Source organism: Biomphalaria glabrata, chromosome 3 (assembly GCF_947242115.1).
Source record: "Biomphalaria glabrata chromosome 3, xgBioGlab47.1, whole genome shotgun sequence".
NCBI lineage: Eukaryota > Metazoa > Mollusca > Gastropoda > Planorbidae > Biomphalaria > Biomphalaria glabrata.
The window spans coordinates 49,722,326-49,743,915 of NC_074713.1; the positions used below are offsets into that span (position 1 = coordinate 49,722,326).

The 21,590-nt window shown below is 36.2% G+C and overlaps 1 protein-coding gene across 4 annotated transcripts in view; it reads left to right on the top strand.

The window, feature by feature from the left end:
- The window catches only part of LOC106055433 (cell surface glycoprotein 1-like), a 53,964-nt gene extending 32,920 nt beyond the window's left edge, over positions 1-21,044 (top strand). For all 4 annotated transcript variants that reach the window (XM_013211691.2, XM_013211689.2, XM_013211690.2 and 1 more), the window contains exons 2-7: positions 12,519-12,830; positions 15,024-15,644; positions 16,209-16,322; positions 17,923-18,035; positions 18,522-18,615; positions 19,460-21,044. In XM_013211691.2, the coding sequence (XP_013067145.2) occupies positions 12,666-12,830; positions 15,024-15,644; positions 16,209-16,322; positions 17,923-18,035; positions 18,522-18,615; positions 19,460-19,522 (1,170 nt within the window). In that variant the 5' untranslated portion in view covers positions 12,519-12,665 and the 3' untranslated portion in view covers positions 19,523-21,044. The remainder of the gene's footprint in view (positions 1-12,518; positions 12,831-15,023; positions 15,645-16,208; positions 16,323-17,922; positions 18,036-18,521; positions 18,616-19,459) is intronic.
- The last annotated feature ends 546 nt before the right edge of the window (positions 21,045-21,590 follow it).

Here is a 21,590-nt window from a genome sequence, read left to right on the forward strand (position 1 = left end):
GTCAAAATGAATTACGCACATCAAGAGTTGCGATAACATGGAAGCCAATACGAGGAAAGCGCAAAAAGAGACGTCCCCGTATTACTTGGCGACACACCTTCATGGAAGACCTCAGAACAGTGGACACTAGGTGGGAGGAGGCTTCAGACATTGCCAATGACAGATCTTTATGGAGACAGCTTGCCGCCCAATGCGGTGAACGGCGCGGGAGGACCTAAGTCTAAGTAATGTGAAGAATATTTCACTACTTATGACTTTACAAAATGTAGCAATAGCACTACACTATGAGGTTAAAATATGTAGAGTGTAGCTCTTCTTTATGAGGATTAAATATGTAGCTCTACTTTATGACGTAACTATATGTGGAATGTAGCTCTACTTTATGACGTAACAATATGTAGAATGTAGCTCTACTTTATGACGTAACAATATGTAGAATGTAGCTCTACTTTATGACGTAACACTATGTGGAATGTAGCTCTACTTAATAACGTTACTTAGAATGTAGCACTATTTTATGACGCTACTATATGTACCATGTAGCACGACTTTAGGACATTACAATGTAGAATGTAGCACCACTTCATGACGTGTCCATCTTGTTCACTTGTCGGCTTAATATCCCTGCATGTTGATTGGTTCTGAAACTGCTATTGGCCTAAGGTTATCATAAACCTGCTGATGGTATCTGCATCACGCATTTATTTTCTCTACACGATCATGTACACTTTATGACCACACACACACACACGATCATGTACACTTTATGACCACACACACACACGCGAGCTGGAACGTGCATTTGTGCTGTGCCTTGGGCCAGGAAGTTTATTGGTTGATAATTTCAACAGCGCAACGATTTTTTTATTTTCTTTCCCTGGACTCAAAGGTTGGAGAGACCAAGGGACGCTATTCAAATATGGCTTAATTTACACGGATTATAATGTGTTTCCTTTCACTCCCTTTCCCTACACACGCTCCTACATACTCTCACACACTCTTGCAAACTCACACACTCTTACACACTCACACACCTTTACACATTCCTATTTTTGCACATTTTTATATCCTCTCACAGTCGTACACACACTCACCTTTACACAAACACACACTCTTGCAGCTTTCCCCACACTGTTACACATTCACACTTTTCTACTCTCCCACTCACACTTTTAAGCACACACACTCTCATACACAACTTTGCATATTGTGCGATACAAACTTAAAAAAAAAACACCATTGAGACTGTTCAAAGTGACCAATCTGTTAAACTAGTGTAGCAGACCAATACTAATGCAGCAATTACGTTTTTCATGTTATGTTTATTTGATCAGCTGATATATTTTTTTAAAAACTTGTAACGAAATATCAATTATTTATATAGATCTACATTGTATTTATTTATTATGTAGCAAAAAATTTTAAAATGTGAATAAAACTTATGCACACCACAAGAGATTGTTGGCTACAAAGTTCACAAGGGCGACAACTTCAGGAATAGTCTTTAACGTTGTATTTATTTCCCCTAAATGCTTTTGTCTACCAACTCTACATCTATGGTTCCATGTCCGTTTAACAAGAGCTGACAACTGCCATGTTTTTCTAACTCTGGCGCCATCTGTTTTGTGTAGGCTCACCACTTTGTGCGGTGCTCACGCTGTGCGCCCAGTGATACACCCCTCTAGCGAGCCCTAGGATCCGGTTCTGGTAGTAACATAATAGAGGTACAGAAGTAACAGCACCCACTATGTCAGGGGTCGGCAACCATTTGACTCGGAAGAGCCAAAAATTACAATATATATATCAGCTATATATATATATATATATATATATATATATATATATATATATATATGGTATTATTAGATAATTACTTATTATTCAATTATTAAATTAAAAAAAAATAAACATTTACATACAACACCAACTTATACTTCAATAACAAACAATTGAGCAAATAAATTCAATGGAAGCTTTGGCTTTGCATCGTTTTAGAAAGTTTGGATAAATTTGGTTTATAACTTTTGTTAGTTTCAAACACGACTCTGAATTTTCATTTGTTAGTTGGATTCTTTCTATATTTTAAATTAAAATCATGCAAGAGAACGCTTGCTCGAACGAATATGCCGATCCGAAATTCCAACTTTTTGACCTGACTGTAGCAATCTGGAAGAATATTCCATGCGTCGAATAGAAGTGCCTCAACCGTGACCTCCGTGATCATATTGAAGGCACCTCCTCAACTCGCGGCATTTCTTTTAAAGTTGTCCACATTGTTGCGTTACCTACATTTCTGGACCTCCAACTTGATTTTCAACTCTGTAAATTTTCCACTCCACAAAGCTTTACTTTTTAAATCGATCAATTGTCTAGAAATCCAGTATCAATTCTACATGGCTCAATGTGGATTTCTTTACTAATTGTGTTGAGATGATTATTTATACATGCTACATTCGTTTTGTTTGTTTTGAATTGCTCAAATCTGTCAGCAAATTCATCTTTAATTTTCTTTATAACTGTGCTGAAGTAACTCCAAAGTAACTCGAGTCAACAGTTGCACTGGTTTCATCGCAATATTGCTTTACAAATTGAAATTGTAATTGACCGCTCTAAATATCTTCTGCAAAAGGAATTAATTTTTCTTCAAAACAAACCAATTTCTCTACCAAAACATAGGCTGGGCTTCCCTTTCCTTGCAGTTTTAGATTCAACTCATTTAATTTCACTGTTATATCTATAATAAAATAAAAAAAAAATTGCTTGCAACCATTAGTCGTTCTCTAATTCAGGGTGATTAATGCCTTTTTTCATTTGGAAATGTATTTCATTCAAGCACAAAGCAAAACGCTTCAACACCTTACCTTTAGAAAGCCATTGCACTTTATTGGGTCTCCATTTCGTGTTTGAATTCCTTTAACTGATTATGGTAGAGTGCTTTGTGACAAGATGCTGTTAACAATCGTGATTACCAAATTCATGACGAAAATGTTTGAACACAAAGAGCTTCTTGGTGTATTATGCACTGAAACGTTAGAATTTCGCGGTTTATTTTGCGCTAAAAAATCGTTGTTGCTTGTTTATTTTTTCCTGTCTTACTTCTGGCCCCACCAGTTGCTATTGAAACGATTTTATTTATATCGATTATATTGTCTTCAAGGTATTTTGCACGACATTCTCTGTATCTTCTTCTCTAGTTTGTCACGAGAGCGGTAGCAATCTTAGAAGTTCTTCTTTTAGACCTTGGGAAGACATATATCTGACAACAAGGCCAACTATAGTGCCGTGTGACTTTTATGTCGCAAGACTCATCTATACTAAGTGATAAGGCAGAAGAAAGTTGAATATCCTCCACCTGCAAATATGTTACATTTCAAGACATGGTGGAGGGGTGCGCTGAAAAGCGAGTGCAAGTGGCTTAGAGATAAAATCGGTGCCTAATCCTCGTTAATCGAATCATAACGATTTTAATGTTGTTGTTTTTTTCGATAAAATAAATAATATTTCCGTATGGAACTAAAGAGCCGCAGCTGAACATTCAAAGAGCTGCATGTGGCTCGCGAGACGCAGGTTGCCGACCCTTGCACTATGTCTATTTGTGTCACTGACATATATAGTTCGCAAATCACTGGCACATATATGTTTCTTTGTCAAAAATGAATAAAGACATGAAATTGTCCATTTAAGCATGTGAAAAAAATATTTTTCTTTTATATAGGTAGAAAAATAAACTTGTAATTATACAAGCCACGCCTTAAAGGGTCATACACATGTTACCCTGGGATTTTATCCTGTTAGTCTTAACTAGGCGTTCCTAAACTTTTTCCTCAATGGAATACTTCGCCCATTCTGAATAGTTAGCGGAACTTTTTGCTTATTTTTTTTTTAAAGAGAGCTTAATACACCTGGTGGCTAACTAGTTAATTATGCCAGTAGTTCGTGGAACACTAATTCAAACCTCGCGGAACACAGTTTGGGAAACACTGGTCTTAACCATCTTATGTAAAGGGTCATACACATGTGATACTATGATTTCTACCCGAGTAGTCTCCCGTATCTTTGTATTGTCACAAATGACAATAAGGCAATTGTGAAAGGAGATAAGTGCTCGCCTTGTTCTGGTTATTATTCTTCCTGCCCGCTAGAAGCGATCACTTTAATACAAGTACTTCGTAGCAATGTTTTCAGGCCTAATACGCGTCTCCCTTTTACACTAATTAGATTGTAGTTTTTTGGTAAAAAAAATTTTTTTAAGAAAACGTCTGCTTGAGGTGGACTTGTTACTTTCTGTTGTTATAGGTTGCATAAATGTGGTGGTGGTGGTCTCTTGTAATTTTATATCTTGACATTCTCTCTATTTTTTCTTATTGTTTTCTAATTTACATCGTTTAATTTTGCCTCTTCTTCACTGTCCTCTCTGACAGCCCTTTCTCTCTCTTCTTTATCTCTTTGTGCCTCTTTTCTTTTTTTTCCCCCGCCTCTCCATTATCTTATTTTCTCCAGATTCTTTCTCTGCTTCATTCATTCCCAACTTCTCTCTCTCTTTCTCTGTTATTCTCTCTGTGTCTCTTTCTTTTTTTTTTGTCTCTTTTTTTTCTCTTTCTTTGTTTTCTCTATCTCTCTCTTTCTCATTCTGTTGCAATGGACCTCATTCACCAATCGTAAACAAACAACATTTAGCCACGTGATTCTCTATATCTTCTATACAAAGTATGTCATCCATCGTGGCTGTCACGTGATACGTATTTTTCATTGTTTTATCAATATTATGACGTGGCTAAATGTGTTTATTTACGATCGGTGAATGGGGTCCATTTCTGTCTCTCTATTGAGTTTATGTGACTGTGTGTGTGTGTGTAGCACAAAAGATCCTCGTTTTTTACAACACACTTCATATACCCCCCCTCCCCTGGTTATTCCAAGTTCACATAGGTCTAACCAGCCACACGAGGAGGCACTGGACCCCTCTACAAAGCCCTAAGCCCCATGGATGACAAAAATCATGGAACCACGATGGACGAACAATAAATCTGGGTTAAAATATACTAAAACAGACACCATTTGTAATAGATTATAGACAGTCTTGAACCAAAAGCAAAAGTTAGAACTTATTTATTTAGCAGAGACTTGATCAAAGATCAATACTGCGATCTGGTCACTCCAGTAAATAAGCCGTTTGTAATAGAATTCAGTCAGTATTATTGTGTGTGCATGTGTGTTTGTTTGAAATCCTTCGTAGTATTCTTTTGTGTGTAGGAGTGTTTGCTTTTAAAGTGACGCGTTGAATCAGTCTTTGTCGAATTCCAAAACAGTTTTTGGCTTGACCAGACTTTGGCCAAAATAGAATTGTGTTTAGACTGTTGTCATGGAAATGTTTGTTAAGGGGGTCATAGTAACCTTTGGGCATTCTCAGTTTGTCTATATTAATAAGAATGGGTTTGAACAGTAAATAGCTTGAGAAACGCTGACATGAAGAATGCGAGATGACATTGACATTGCGAAGAAATCAATGCTGTGAATGTGCTGGATATTTGTTTTGTTTTTTTTAAAGCAAGAACGGTAACTTGCTCCATATGTCGTGTCTATTATGAGTTATGCCCCTTGGGGTGTTGAACCGACACAAATAAAACGGGTCTGTGAGTTCTTGACTATTTACATTCATGATGTAATTTATTTGGTATGCTAAAATAATCTCTACTAACCCTCCCCTCCCTTTTCAGAAAGCTGTCAGCGTTATTTTTATGTTATTTGGAAGTGCTTAGGAGAAAAAATGTAAAAGCGAAGTTCCCCTTTCAGACCTTGCTATCTAAGGGGCAGATGATGTAACGGTCATCTGTTTCTGTGACCTACGGTTAACGAGGGTGTCATGTGGCCAGCACAACGACCAACCGCCTTAACTTTTCCCTAACTAATGTCAGGTATCCACTGACGCTGGCTGGACTCAGAGGCGCCCTAAAATCATGAAATTAAAAATACCAGTCTTCTTCAGGATTCGTACCTGAACCCTCGGTTCGGAAGCCAAGCGATTTACCACTCAGCCACCGGGCCGCTTTAAGAGATCTATCATTATTGTACATAAAGAACGTAAAACGGACTAAATATTACGAAATAAAAATGTGATATATTCTAACTGCGACTAGTTTGCATATAAAGGTTAAAAAGATATTGAATTTCACATGTAGTGTCAACCTTGCTAAAGGTCTATAAGGAAGATTTATGAGTCAGTCAGTCGGTAACCTGATTCTGTGATATCACGACTTCTTCAGACTCAGCAATTACCAGATATTGACTTGGTGAACCAAGCTGTGGAGGTAGTGCTCTTCAATGCTAGGTGTGTGTGTGCGTGTGCATGTGCGTGTGTGTATGAATGTTTGTGCGCGAGCAACAAGTGGGGTGTGGCAGAGCACGGATTCGATCTTCTCACGGTGAGGCATTTAAAACAAAAAAAAAAAAAGACAAATTTGTCTACATCATATTTTGTTTCTCTTGACACACCTGGCTTTTCATCATCTTAAAGTAAACGCTCACGCGAGTTTATAATGACCTCCCTTACCGTAACACGCGCATACACATACACAACGCTTATATAGAATGAGGTGTCTCAATATCATCTTCATAGACGTTCTATCTACACGAACTAACACTTGATATTTATAACCCAAATAGATCTCTCGGATCTGACTGTAGTCGCACTTAGATATGTCCTGTAAAAAATCCAATGCCCAGATTTGACCATATTACAAGCTGCCTCTGCATCAGTGTTTCCCAGACTTTTGACATATGTGTACCCCTTTTATAACTGACCATTGGGAAGACATAGCTCTAGACCGCACCAGATGGAGAGAGACAGTGACCAAGAAAGCTGTGGACAGTCACACAGTGAAAGAACATGGGAAGAAAAACCTACAATACGAAAAATGGCTAGTTCCTCTACCACCGAAACCGAAGCCAAAGCCACCTTAATCTGCGCTATCTGTGGACGGGAGTGTCTCTCCAAAATAGGGCTCCACAGCCACACGAGAAAGTGCGTGAGATGAACCATAGTCGTTCTACGACTGAAGGAGGTCAACTAAATGCTGAGTACCCCTCGCCCCCCCCCCCACTTTAATTTATTAACAGAACATATTAAATGGGTATTTTAAAAAATCAGCATAGTTGATGAGGTGCAACGCGTACCCCCCTCCAAAGTCTTCCAGTACCCCTAGGGGTACGCGTACCCCACTATGAGAAACACTGATCTACATGATCAACGAAACAGTTTTCTCCCCCTGAACAGGACACAACAGAATGAGACAACGGATATTCCGGGGCTGAACATTGGATCTCGTGAAACATACCCTAGGACAGTGTCTCCAGGAAATGCTGAACATTGGATCTCGTGAAACATACCCTAGGACAGTGTCTCCAGGAAATGCTGAACATTGGATCTCGTAAAACATACCCTAGGACAGTGTCTCCAGGAAATGCTGAACATGTTGTTTTTTTTTAAGCAGAACTCTATAGAGTGAGATGTCCGAACAATATAGATCTACTAGCTCCGAAACACCACTTCAGAAAACAAAAAAAAAAACTTTATGCAGAGCTGCCTGATCTAAAAAACAACAACAAAACACTGCGCAGTTCATCTCAGACTAGGACAAGTTATCTGAGCCTCGCAACAGGAAAATGAGAACGCAGAAGAAACTATTCGAGAATCCATTCTTTGCCTGTTGTGTTATAAGCCTTATTTTATTCCGTGTTGTTTGAGTATATCTGTGTATCCTGTTTACTATAAGACTGGGTTTTAATTCCTTACACACCAACGTAGAAACTAAACTACAGATAGGTTCACCAACGCCTGCACGCCAAATATAGAACAGAAACAAATCAGTGTCAAATTTAAAATAATAATCATGTTACATTTTTCGACTCCGAATATGAAGGATGAGTGCCGTTGTCCGCTAAAGGTCTATTTAAGATTTCCGTCTTCTGCTCCTGTTTTCAACAAGACCTTTTTTTTTTTTTGGGGGGGGGGGAGTTAAAGGTGTAGCTTGCAGAAGATGGCATGTGAAAGAGACAGTTGGAGAGCCGCGGGACATACAATATCAAATTTAAACTATGCTGAACACCATGTTAATGAAACCTCATATGTAAATCACTGGTCCACAAATGAGATTGGACCAAAGCGCTCTGAGCATGCTATAAGCAGGAAAGTAGCGCTATATAAAAGCTATAAATATATAAATATATATCTGTATAACTGTTACGTTTAGTATTATATTTCTCACACAAAACGACATTTTCTTTGGACGTATTTGAGAACAAAAGCCTCTGAGTCAATGAAGAGTCTACTTCTCCTTTTTGTTCATTGTGCGTTGGTCGACTATTGCCAAAGAAAAATTCAGAGGCCTTGAGCAGGGGCGTAACTAGGAATTTTCCATCGTCTTGGGGCCCGGGGGGGCTTGACCTTTTTTGGGGCCCCTTCATTTTGCGTAATATTTAATTTTTAATGTAAAAAAACACTTATTTTGGGGCCCCTCTCAAGTGGGGGCCCGGGGGGATTTTCAAATTCTCCCCCCTCCTCCCCCCACCCTAGCTACGCCACTGGCCTTGAGAAGTAATAAGTTTCACATGTTTTTAATATACAAACACCATTCAGGAAGGAAGTTGTCACAAAGCGCGTGTTCCATCATTATAAACACGTGACCATGTGTGTAGTTGTTTTACCCATCCTGTATATATGTGTGTGTGTGTTTAATTTAAAAAAAAAATACGTTTGAAATATGACTGACTCCAAATAATGTTTCGAAAAAAACAACAACAAAAACACCTCAGTCCTTGTGATGTAAAGTCATCTGTTTCTATGGTCGACGGTTAACGAGTGTGTCATGTGACCAGCACAACACCCAACCGCTTTCCCCAACTAATGTCAGGTACTCGTGTGAGTTGGGTGGGGAGCCCTGAAAAATCCAAAATGATAAAACCACAGTCTTCACCGAGGTTCGAACTCGGGACCACTAGCCAAGCGCTTTACTACTCTGAACCGCTCCTACAATGGTTCTGAAGGATCTACTAAAAGTTCATTAGCTCCTTGTTAAATTGAATTACTGCGACTTCAGTAGGTCATTCCAAAACTCATCTAATATACAATAGATTCTAACAAGATTGAACTCCTGAAGACACAAGTTATTGACGTGCAATTGGCAACTGGTGTTTGATGTTTATACATTTTCAGAACCAACTGCTCACGCACAAGCTTTACGTACTGCAAAGATAAAATATATATTGATTAGAGCAACATTTTCAAACTGTAGAACCCACTTGAAATGCTTGGACGAGAAGTCTTTTAATATATTCTTAAGAACATTAACTCTCACAGTACGTCATCTATTAGTTGCTTCCCTTTTTTTTAAAGTTATACTGAGATTTTACTCTCCATTTCCTGCAGTTTTTGATTTTCAACGTACGAATAAAAAAGTCTATGATGACAAGATATAAAGCTTGAAGCTAAACACATATATCATACATATGTATAGAGTGTAGATTATAAATAAATCGATGGTTACAGAAACTATAGGCTATACAAACTAATAATAAAAACTGCACTGTATAATAATAGATGTTGAAAGTGTATTAAATATGTGGATCTAACTCAGGTTCCTATTATCAAAAAAGTATTTAAAAAAAAAAAAAGGAATACCCCCCTTTTTTTTTGTGTAATTTATCTGTTGCTATTCCCAATCTGGCCTTGAACATTTTTTGTTGTTGTTGTGTGTGTCAACACGTGCTAGATAAGTGTGAAGAATGGACGTGCTATCTTGTCAAAGTCAAGGACAAAAGAGCCAGCGGGATTTTCCACTGTGTTTGTAAATCCAAACAATGGTTTATTTTGACATGCTAATGAGAAACGGACCATTGTTCAGTTTCGATCCAGATCTGTTTTGACTTGTTATTTATAGTGTGCCCAGGATGGTCTGCTTTTTCGTACGCCCCCCCCCCCCCACCTCCACCCCCGTGATGTTAACGCTAAGGATTGGATAAAAAAAAAACATAGACCATAACCAAGCCACGGATGTCATATTATGTCGTTATTTTTTAAATTTAATTTTATAGAGCTTTAATGATATGTTTAGCTTTAAAAAAATCATTTAAATGTATTTCCCACGGATGAAATTTTATTATTGAGATAACTAGGAGAGGGAAGGAATCCGGAGGATCCTACAACGACCAATCACCGTCCAGAGACACACGCAGACATACGATGGTCAAAATATTAAAGGAGTGGATATAGATCTAAAAAAAAAAGCATAATAATAATAATAATAATAATAATAATTTTGAACAATTAATTTATTTAAAAGAATAAAATAGAAACTGTTTAGTTTGCACCAAGATTTGCACTCACTACGCAAAAAAAAAACAACAACAAAAAAGTCCAGCAGTAGAGTATTCTAAAAGAAACCAACCAATCAAAATATAGTGCTGCATATTCAGTGCATATAATTTCTCTGTGTGAAATGAATTTTTAATTAATTTTTTTCTAGGGTTGCGTTTTTCATTAAATAATTTTGATATTATTTCGTGTGTGTGTGAGAGAGAGAGAGAGAGAGAATTTTACACCTCTCTCTATATATACTTTTTTTTATCAGCGCGAAGTGCCATCACTACGAACGCTAATGAAAAATAACTCTGGATAAATCTGGAAAAAAACAAGTCTTAACATTTAAAATGTTTCAACGCAATAACCGTTTTAATAATTCAATATATATGTATCTGTTTTTATGTTTGGATGAATCTCCGAGAGAGAGAGAGAGAGAGAGAGAGAGAGAGAAAGAGAGAGAGAGATTTTGTGAAACACTGGTTTCTTGTTGACGTATATAAAATGTAGGTCTACACTAAATAAACGCATTTTAATGCTTTGTTGTTGTTTTCTATTAATAGAACAAAAAGTGGCCAGGTGTTTAGTCATAATTCTAATTCTTGAATGAATCTAGATGTGTACATGCAGTGCAGGATTTACGTAGCCTCTAGGCCACACAACTGACACAAGCTAAATCTAGGCCTAGGCCCCTCATTTTCTTGGGGGCACAAAAATTGTTTGAGTTTATTAAAAATAATAATAATGAATCCTTGGCCTCATTTTGAACTACAGATTTATGTACTTTCATGATTTTTTTTCCTTTAGCCCAGCCATGACCTTGTAAGTCAATTTGTTTTCGAGATTAAAAAAAAAATCCTCCTCCTGACTTTTAAGAAACGGAACTTATTACGGCTTATTCCTAACCTCCTCATGGGACGGAGAAGGTTCGAACCCCTGATCATCGCAGAGACAACGAAGCGCACCCCACATGACCAGCCTAACCTATGTATACGAGTTGTAATTTAATTATTCTGTTGTCTGTTACCGTGCGCAGCGCGGTCCAGTCAATTGTCCTTCCGCGTTAATATACCGCATTAGAAAGTTAAGTACTCTGTGTATGTACTTGGTCAATGGTCATAGTCCTGTTGAAGAGACAATGGCGAACTCTTGTTGAATCAAGTGGACACTTTGTCCAGATAAGTGTACCATCGCGCTTTGCTTCACCCAATAGTTTATTTTTAAAAGGAAACTCTCTACTCTCAGTTCCTATAAGGCTCTATGTTTATTTTGAGATTTAAAGTGATAATGAAAACTACACAACTACTTCCTATCTATGCCAAAGCGTAAACCCATTGCGTTGATTAAACAGTTCTGGGCCTAGATCTATATCAACCCAGATAGTTATACAACAGTTGGCCATATAGTTCCTTTCTTTCTTCTTCCAAAAGCTGGCTTAACAAAATAAACAACGGAGAGTTCTTGGAACTTATTTTTAAAGCACCGAAATCAGCTGCTGTTTCGTAGGGCCGCAACTAAACTATAATATTAATAAAGAAACAGAAGTGTAAAATATTTGTTCTCGTGAAGTGATTTGTGTATTTTATGTGCGCTTGCGTGCAAATGTAGATTACGTTTAAAACGAAGTGTCCAATAAAAAAATTTGATTTGAGCTTAAAACAGTTTTGCCCAATCTCTCACTCCACATAACCGAGTTTCATTAAACTTTCCTTTCAGAAATATAATCATTATAGTACGATGTCCTTAAACATAATTATTCATCAGCGAATTTTTAAAAAGTAATCTATTGAATTGTCAAGAAATGGAATATTTTTTTTTTTACCTTATTGATCCTAGACCGCATTGTGACTATCAATGAAAAACGTCTCGTTTTTACCTAGATCTACAATCTAGTTCTATAATCTAGATCTAGCCAACTAGTTTAAAAAAAAAAATGACGTCATCATTTTTGTTGCAGTTTGAAACTTAAATGTATTATTTACTTTTTAAAAGTGTTTTAGAGATTACGATTTTAAATAGTCTCCCCCCCCCCTTTTTTTTTTTTAAACAAACAAATCTCAAATAAATTTAATATATAATCTAGATCGATTTAGCCTTAGACATCTCGATGTAGACTAGATTTAGATCATTATATGTCACGTTTATATCTTTTTTCCTTCAACAGAAACTAAACCTGATTTGGAATAATCTAGACTAGATTTACATCTCTAAATCTAATAATCTCCACGGACACTGTCGACAAGAATTTAAATTCCATCTTTGAAAAAGACTGGCAAAAACTTTTGATTGGATTATCTAATCTTAGCGCACGATGGGAGGTAAAAGCAGTAAGCAGAAGAGTAAGAAAAATAAGATGGAGGAAGGCGCTAATGGAGAAACAGAAGGTCAGAAAGATGAACAAGCCCAGGAACAACAGACGGAAGGCGATGTTCCTGCAGAGAAGAAACTAGAGGAAAATGGAACTGTTAAAAAAGAGGTAAGATCTAATAACTAATTCTAGATCTAGATTCTACATCTTATCATGAGTAGGCCTACGTAACTACACTCTTTACTCTTAGCTTACTCTACACTAGTACAGTTCCAGTAAATGAGTAACTAAATTACTTTACTTTAACAGTTACACAGAGAGTGAGAGACAGTCACAGTTAGATCTAGTTAGGCGTACACTCCTACACCTACAGCTAACACTGTAACTGTAACTGCTTTTATTACCTTGTTTTATTTTAGTCTTTTTAATATTAACACTAAACTCGTGACTAAAGACTTTAAAGAGTAGTAAATTAAGTAAAGTTAAAGTCTAAAGTAATTAATTTAACAGTACTCCACTACCAGTAATCATGAGTAATTGAGTAATGTAGATTAAGTAGATAGATCTAGACTAGTCATAAGTCGATAGGCTTATCAGTAACCATTGATGATGAGTCTGAGTCAATGGACTATGAAGAGACGATTTATCATTGAGTTGAGTAGCTAGCTTAGTATTGCTTAGGTGGCTCTGTGGCTAAGCATACAAACACCTCATGATGGTTTCCAATCCTGGTTAAGACTGGTGACTGGGATTTGTATATTTTCTTATCTTTTGGCTACTTTAGCCTAAGCCGCCTCTGAGTCCACCCAGCTCTTATGGATAGATCTACCTCATACCTGACATTAGTTGAGGAAAAGTAATGGCTGTTGGTCTTAGTGCTAGCCACATCATGGCACATGACACCCTTTTGTTAACTGTGAGCCACAGAAACAGATGACCTTTACATCATCTGCCCTGTAGAAAGGTCTGAAAGGGGAACTTTACTTTTTTTAATGCACAACTCATTGAGTCTTGAGTCTCATAGACTGAATCGGAACGCAACATGGTTGTACATCATACATGTCACTGATGATTTGTGAATGTGAGAGATAAGACTGAGAATCAAAACTGAGACAGACTCCAGATATTTTACTGGTACTGTTATTGTAAGTTTATCTGCTGTAGATTCTACACCAGACTGGTTCCATATTGATCAGCTCACTGTATTGTAAGGTATGTATCACCAGATGATGGGCTCCATGTTGAACACAGGGCTAAGGCTATGGCTAAGGGTGTGCACAACTAAACTACAAATATGTGCTAAATACATTTCTAGCTAACAAAGTCAAATAAAAACTGTTCTTTTCTAGTCCTTAAACTTATGAATCTTACCCTTTGCCCCTGGTAATCTGTTTGCTTATTTCACATTACTCATAAAATTATAGACCATGAAAGTAAAACCTATTTTTTTTTTTTTTTGTATAAACAAGTGTCTGCAAAATATTAATAAATCATAAAATTAATAAACTGAGGCATGCATTCTGTATCAATTATATCGCCAAATGATTTTAAGGATACAAGAGAGGAAACTAAGTTGATTAAGGAAACCGATGTAAGTAAAAATAGAAAATCTTCCAAGCTGGCTAAAACTGTCAACACAGCCAGACTTCTGTTGCCTCATACAAAGAATAAAGTAAGTCAAAACAGATTGTGGTCTTGGCAATACCATCCTGATCAGTGTTTCTCTCTGCACAGCTTAATATCAACATTCCTGTCATCTCAATGGTAGGAGGGATTGCTTTTTGTAAATCAATGTGTATCAACTGTTGTGACAGATACAAATGCATACTTTTTGTGTTCAATGATACTGTGAAATTGTTGGTTGTTTCTCCAAACAGTAATAGTTCCAGTTTTAAGTATATCCCATTAGTTTCATAAAATAAAGTTCATAAAAGTCCTACTCCTATTCTAAACAAATGATGGGGAAAATAATTTAGATAACATAATGCAACTAAAAAAAAAATGTAATCAGATCAGAATTTTCCCAAGGAGTTAGCATAGAAGTTTTTCTGTATTTTACTTTTTCATATTAAAAATGACCTTCTGAATGTTTTAAATTATTTAGATCAAAGCAATCCTTGTTGGTCTAATTGAAATTAGAATGTGAAGATTTGTGCATCCTTTAATAGGAGACATTGCTAAGAAAGTCAATAGTGTTTATATCAACACAATGTCAATGCTTTATTCTTCAGTACTGAACTTAAATGACTCCTCTCTGTGTTTCTCTTACCGCACTCTTGTTGTCTGTTTCTCTGTGCTGTTGGTAAGCTGCCTCTCTCTTGTTGTATTTGACCTCTGCTAAATGTCGTCCCATTTTTACAGAGTGACAACCAAGAGGAGGGAGATAGAATAGAAGAAACAAAAGATCTTTCTCAAACTATTCCTGTTACTGAACCAGTAGCCCTCACCTCAGAGGCAGCGTCTCCAACAGAGTGTGCCCCTGCCACTACACAACCTCCTCCTTCAGAGCCAGCACCACCAGTAGCTGCAGAGGAAGTCCATGCTGAAGGAAACAAAGAGAATGTAACAGAACAAACTGTAGAGAAAGTATTGGAACAATCAGCTCCAGAAAACACTGCTGCTCCCAATGAAGTGTCTGAGACAGTTCTGCAGGAACCCCAAAAAGTGCTAGCAGAGACCACAGGTGAGGCCAAGGTTGAAGCTCAAGCTGAGACAGTTGTTTTGGAAAAGACTGAAGAACCAGTTGAGCCAGCAGCAGCAGCAGAGGAGTTGGTGCAGCCAGATTCAGTGGCAGCACCAGAAGAATCAGCACCACTTCCTGCGCCTGAAGAAACAGAAGAGCCAGCGCCACCTGCATTACCAGAGTCAGCACCTCCCACTGTACCAGTAGAACCATCTGAAGCACTTCTGCCACAGGATCTTCCTCCTCCTCCACCTGTGCCAACAGATTCAGAAGATGTGGACTCCACCCAGCAAGAACAGGTTCTCAATGATTTAGTTGTATGTCCATGAGATCTAAGTTTGGGAGGGGGACAGAATGGGGATGTGGTACTCTAAATACAAACACTAACAGTATTTTTAATGTCTAGATGCTAGGAATATTAAACTAAACTATAAACATCTATCTCAGCCCACTGCGTTGTCAGCTGCCCATACAGCTGTGATTTGGTATGGCTGTTTTTTTGTGTAAGTCCATTGATGTATTTATTATGTACAGCACATGTGTTGCCAGCCTACACTTATTTATGTACATACACTATCACTGACATTCACTACTACTCTTCTATAATGATAGTGAACTAATTCTCACTAATAGCTTTCCGCAAATGTTCTCTATTGCTTTTGATAGGCAAATGTCATTTTCCAGTAATCAAAACAGCTTTCAGAATGTGCTTCATGTTAACACCAATCTTAAAACCTAAATTATTTGTTGGATAATAACATAATAATGGTATTATAATTTTTGGATAGTAAAACTATGTATACCATTTACTTCATAGAATTGCCTCCAATGTTGTGACTAATTGGATTGTATTTCATTATTAGGTACCAGTTGCTGAGGAAAGAGATAGCACTGCTGCTGCACCATCAGACACTGCAGAGTCTGGAGCAGCCGCCAGTGATGCGCTTGATACCACAGAAGCAGCTGCACCTAGTGAGGTATATAGTTAAGCTACAGATCTCATGCCTTATGTATAAAGAATAAATATTTTGTATAAATAAGGAGCTATATATATGACATAAAACCTATTGCATGATTGACATGCATAATTTGATAAGATAATGGACTCTGCACCAATACTTTATTATGTAGATGTAATAAATATATATTCCTTAGACAAAATTCCTTAGATGAAGGTGCACTAGAGTCACTAGACTCAATTTTACAATGAATATAACTCTTCTTTTCATTTATTATTATTACTATTTTTTACCTGAACATTTTCTTGAAACTCATTCATTGCTATAAGCTTTATATACATTGTAAGTGGGCTTTGACTGATCTGATAGTTAGGTCCAATGACTCTATTATTAAGACTTTGCAGTCATCAAGATCAAGCGAAGGTCTAGGATTTAGTCAGATAAAAAAAACTTCTAAGCTGGCTAAAACTTTGAATACAGCACGTGCCCTGTTTCCTATGGTTTCTAAAAAATTAGTAAGTCCCGCAGCCAATGTCTAGTGTTGTACATCAGATTAGCACTCCAAGTGTCACTGCTTGTTTCTTAAACCTCACATGACATCAGTGTTCTTGTCAGTAACCTTCAATACAGTTACAGCTTGTACATGTCTTTGTTTAAATCTAGAAGACTTCAAGTACTATTAATTGTTTCACAGCTGGGCTCTGTATCTGTCATCTGTTTTGTTGTAGTGTGCTGCTTGTGTCACAACCGTTTCATAGATATCTTGTTGATTGTGATACAACTTCCTGCTAAGACTTTCCACTACCAATGTACTGCTCATCTAATGGTGCAATGTTGACACAGAAAGGAAGTAAATTGGTTTCTGACACTTTCAACTTGTACAAAATAAACATAAAAAAATTTAGGGAAATTTCAATTTGTTAAATATTCTTTTCAGTCCATAATGCCTTGCTTTGCAAAAAAAAAAATAAAGCAATTCAAATAATGATGGTCTAACATTAGCAAGACTGAGTTACAGTAGTAGAGAAATGTATAAGAGATAAGGTTTAAGGTGTAAGAGATAGGATTAAACTCTAGCTGGTCAACTATTATTTTTTTTTTATGGAATGAAGACAGTGTTATTTTATAATGGTCATAAATTATGGTTTTCTAGTATTTTTGTTTCTTGAAGGCTTTTGCCATTTAATGGACTAAATATAGATTTAAAGGTCAGTATCTACTACTGAAACATTGCATATGAGAGCACTTTGGATGTTGTTCTAGCTGTTATTTCTCTAGCTAGTCTGTGGTTATTGTTTTTACAAATTAGATTGACTGCAATGTCACATTTTGTGTTCAAAGTAAACAACATAACTGATAAACCTAAGGCTTAAATAATACCTTATAAAACAACCAAAAAACCCCCACATAAACAAAGAAGTAAATACATTTTTTTCCCACTTAATGTTGGCTATTATAGAGCCTTCTCTCTATATATACATTCTTTTCACTTGAATGAAATCACATTGACAAGTAAATCAATGTTGTTCCTGTTACATTATTGTCTCCCTTGATTTATTATTATCTCCCATGATTCATTTTTGTGAAACAACTAGTGTCATTCTTGTCTATTGTTTAGGAACCTGTTCCATCAACTGTTGTGACTGAGTTTCGATGGGAAGGTACTGGAGAAACTGTCCTAGTCAGTGGGACTTTCAACCATTGGCAGGAAAAGATTCCTCTGGCCAAGAAGTAAGTATTAGATCTTTCTGGCACTCTAAGTGATAATGTACAAAACATTTAGTCTGAAAGGTCTCGACAGTGATCTCAAATGGGGATTACTCATTTACTTCTTAAAACATACCAGCAAACAACTCAATATATGATGAATATATGATGAATCAATCTAACTCAAAACTTTTAGGAATTAAATACATTGGAAGTTCCATTGATTGGACAAAAACAAAAAAATATGCACAGCAATAATGAGTGTTTGAAGTCATATACAATGCTGTATACATTACCCAGAGACAAACTATTTTGATTTATTCGTTTCTTACAGAATGGCATATACAATTCATTATCTAGAAGAAACCACATTAAACATATTTATAAAGATTTTTAGTATAAAATATTTATTGAACAAAAACTGAGAGTTAAAAAACAACTTATTTTCTAGAAATTATGTCATTGAAAAACAATCTGATATTGTTATAAACTGATACCTAACGATTTCAGTGGTGATATTTTTACAAAAACCCTGGACTTACCTATTGGAGAATACTTGTACAAGTTCTTTGTGGATGAACAGTGGATGGTGAATAAAGCAATGGTGAGTAGAACAATCTCCTTGAAAAGTTTATTACAAGAGTTTTGACTAGAACAAACAAGTTGTTTTTTTCTAAAACATAGTTTTTATTCAAGCACATGTTGCTTTATAACCTTTGAATAGATCAAAGCTCACTTATTGTTATAAGCAAATACTTAAGATATATATATCAGCTTTTGAACAGATCATTGGAATCTTCCAGGTTTTGTTTTTTAATTTAAAGAAATGTAAAAATTGAATGCTATCAATCCAATCAGTAAAAAACTGGAGAGAGGGAGTGAATGGAAAACAAGACATTAACCTAATGATCAGGTTTTTATGTGGATCTAAATCAAATGGGTTCTAGATGCATAACATTGATATTAACTGTTGGGAAGATGTAGTGCTGGACCATTTGGACAATTGAAAGCTTCAGGAATAACTGTGGATCAAAAACTAGTAATGTTTATATATATGATGAATGTTTACCAGACTGGAATATCATTTCTTGACAAAGTTTAAAGGTACTGATACTCCTTTCAGACCTAATGCAATCTATCGAAGGTCATATGGTATGAAATTGATGTTACTATGGCTGATGGTTAACATAGGTGTCATGTGGCCTGAACAGTGACCAACTGCCTTTACTTCTCCAACTTATTAGCGTTGGGTGGACTTCGGCAGCCTTCAAATCCCAATCTCAAAATCTTAGTTTTCTTCGGGATTAGAACACAAAACCTTTTTGGTTTGGAAGCTAAGAGCTCTACTGTTTGGCCACCACAACCCTATTTTATTGACCTCTGTTTTTCTCCTCAGCCTATCAAGTGTGACACATCTCTATTTTAATGACCACTGTTTTCTTCCTCAGCCTATCAAGTGTGACGAGAACGGAGAAGAGAACAATGTAGTTGTTGTAGAACTGGCCAGCTAACAAGTGGATCCCTGTCGGCACCTTCAACATGATGGATGAATGGATTGTTGGTTGGAGTTGAGCTTTTTATTTGTTTCAAACACAATATTTATTTATTTATCTCTTGATGGTGAGGCTCACTTGTCTGTGGTAACAAGCTCATCTGATTAGGTGCTATGTACCTATTGTTTACCTTGTCCTACTTAAATGTTTACTTAATTAATTATGGTGTTAATTTTGCAGAAGTACAAATTATTCACCATGGGGCTAATTATGAAGAAATGTTATAATCATGCTAATACTTTTAGATCAAACTATTGACTTTCAATGGCATACTATAAGTTGAAATATCTTGCTGTGGTGCCTCACCATGTTATTATGTAACAAGGATGTAATAATGGTTTCCAGTTTGTACCATGCTACAGCAACCAGATACTTACAGATACAATACTTGATGATGTACCCAAGGTTCCATAGTGCAGGATTGAAAACTTATTTCTTAATTGTCTAGTATGTTAGAAACTAAAGGTTTACAGTACTTAACACCCAAGTTTTACAAAACAATGGATCCAAATGTTGAACTCCCTAAGGCTTACAGTAACTAAGGTATTCTTTTAAAGTGTTTCCACTACTTGGTTACCACCCAAGTTAAACGCTACCATGTTATCAAGGTGGACCTCACCATTATCCATTCTGTTCTAAAACCAAGTTTTAATTAAGTTATTAACACAAGCTCAAGTTTCAATTCATTTGGCACAAAACATTTTCATTTTTGTTGTACATTTCCTAGAATGTACGGTGCAAGGCTAAGTCTAACTTGAAGATGCATTGGTTCTTTAAGCATGTCATTTGATCAGGGTTGCTTCATCTGCTACTTAAAACTTGTTCTAGAACTCAAGCCGTTGCTGTTTAGTTTTAAAACAGAATTGTGTTGGTTTCATGAAAATATTTGAGAACAAATGTTGTCTTATTTTGATCACACAATTGTGCTTGATGTCCTGATGTCAAAGAAAGAAATCACTTTGATGACTAGAACTTAACTTTTCAGTATTTGTTGTGTGTGAATGTGAACTTGTGCTGTTGAGTGATTCATCAGTCTTACGTTTTTCTTCATGTTTCATTGAACATACTGGTTCATTTATGCCTGTGCGTGTTCAAAAGACTGGTTGGTTTCTTTTATTTACTTTATTTTTAACAACTGAAATGGTTACACTTTGGTTATTTTCAGTGAAATAGTCTTTAGTACTACTCTATTTGTAATGTTGAATTTTTAAAAAGTAAAATAAAATTTGAACAAGTTTTATAATGCCAGTTTTGACTTTGATATATTTGTATTTTGAACTCTTTCTCTATCAGTTGTGTGTTCAAACACTTGTCCAGAATGTTTGTTTCCCTGTCTTTGTGAACAAAGTTTTAGTGCTTGGATACAAAAACAACTATTAAACCATCCATCACTTTGAATGCTCTATTTTATTTGTATGTACTGAATCCGCATCAGATTTTGTTTTGATAAGCAAGAAATAAAACATTTTTCTACAACATGTCCATTTTGTTGTTAATCAATTACTTAACAATTTGGCTTTGAATTCTATAATATCTATACACACTTGCATCTAAATAATTATACATGATGTTTTAGGTCATTAAGGAAATAGTTCTACTTGAGAAGTTTTGATATTTCCTTTTTGAGGTTTTAAAATTATTGGTGTACATAATAGACTCGCATTATATCAAACTATATCAAAAAGATTATAAAAGTCAATATCATGAAATATTTTGTGTGGTCATTGTAAACTTTTTACATGGTTGTTTCTGCACAGATGAGGTTAAATTAAAGTCAATGTATCATTTACTTTCGTACAGCCCATCACCTCTTTTGGGATATGGGCCACCAGCAATAGACCTCCTGAGTCCCCTGTCCTGGGCCATACATAGTGTTCCAGGTGTAACAAATTTCTATGTGTCTGCCTCTAGTTCACATCACCTGATTCTTCTAGGATACCCTCCTTTGTTTTGCTTTGTGGAATCCACTTTAATGCCTGCCTTGTGAAGCTAAATGGTGATTTGCACAAAGTACACCCAATCCAGC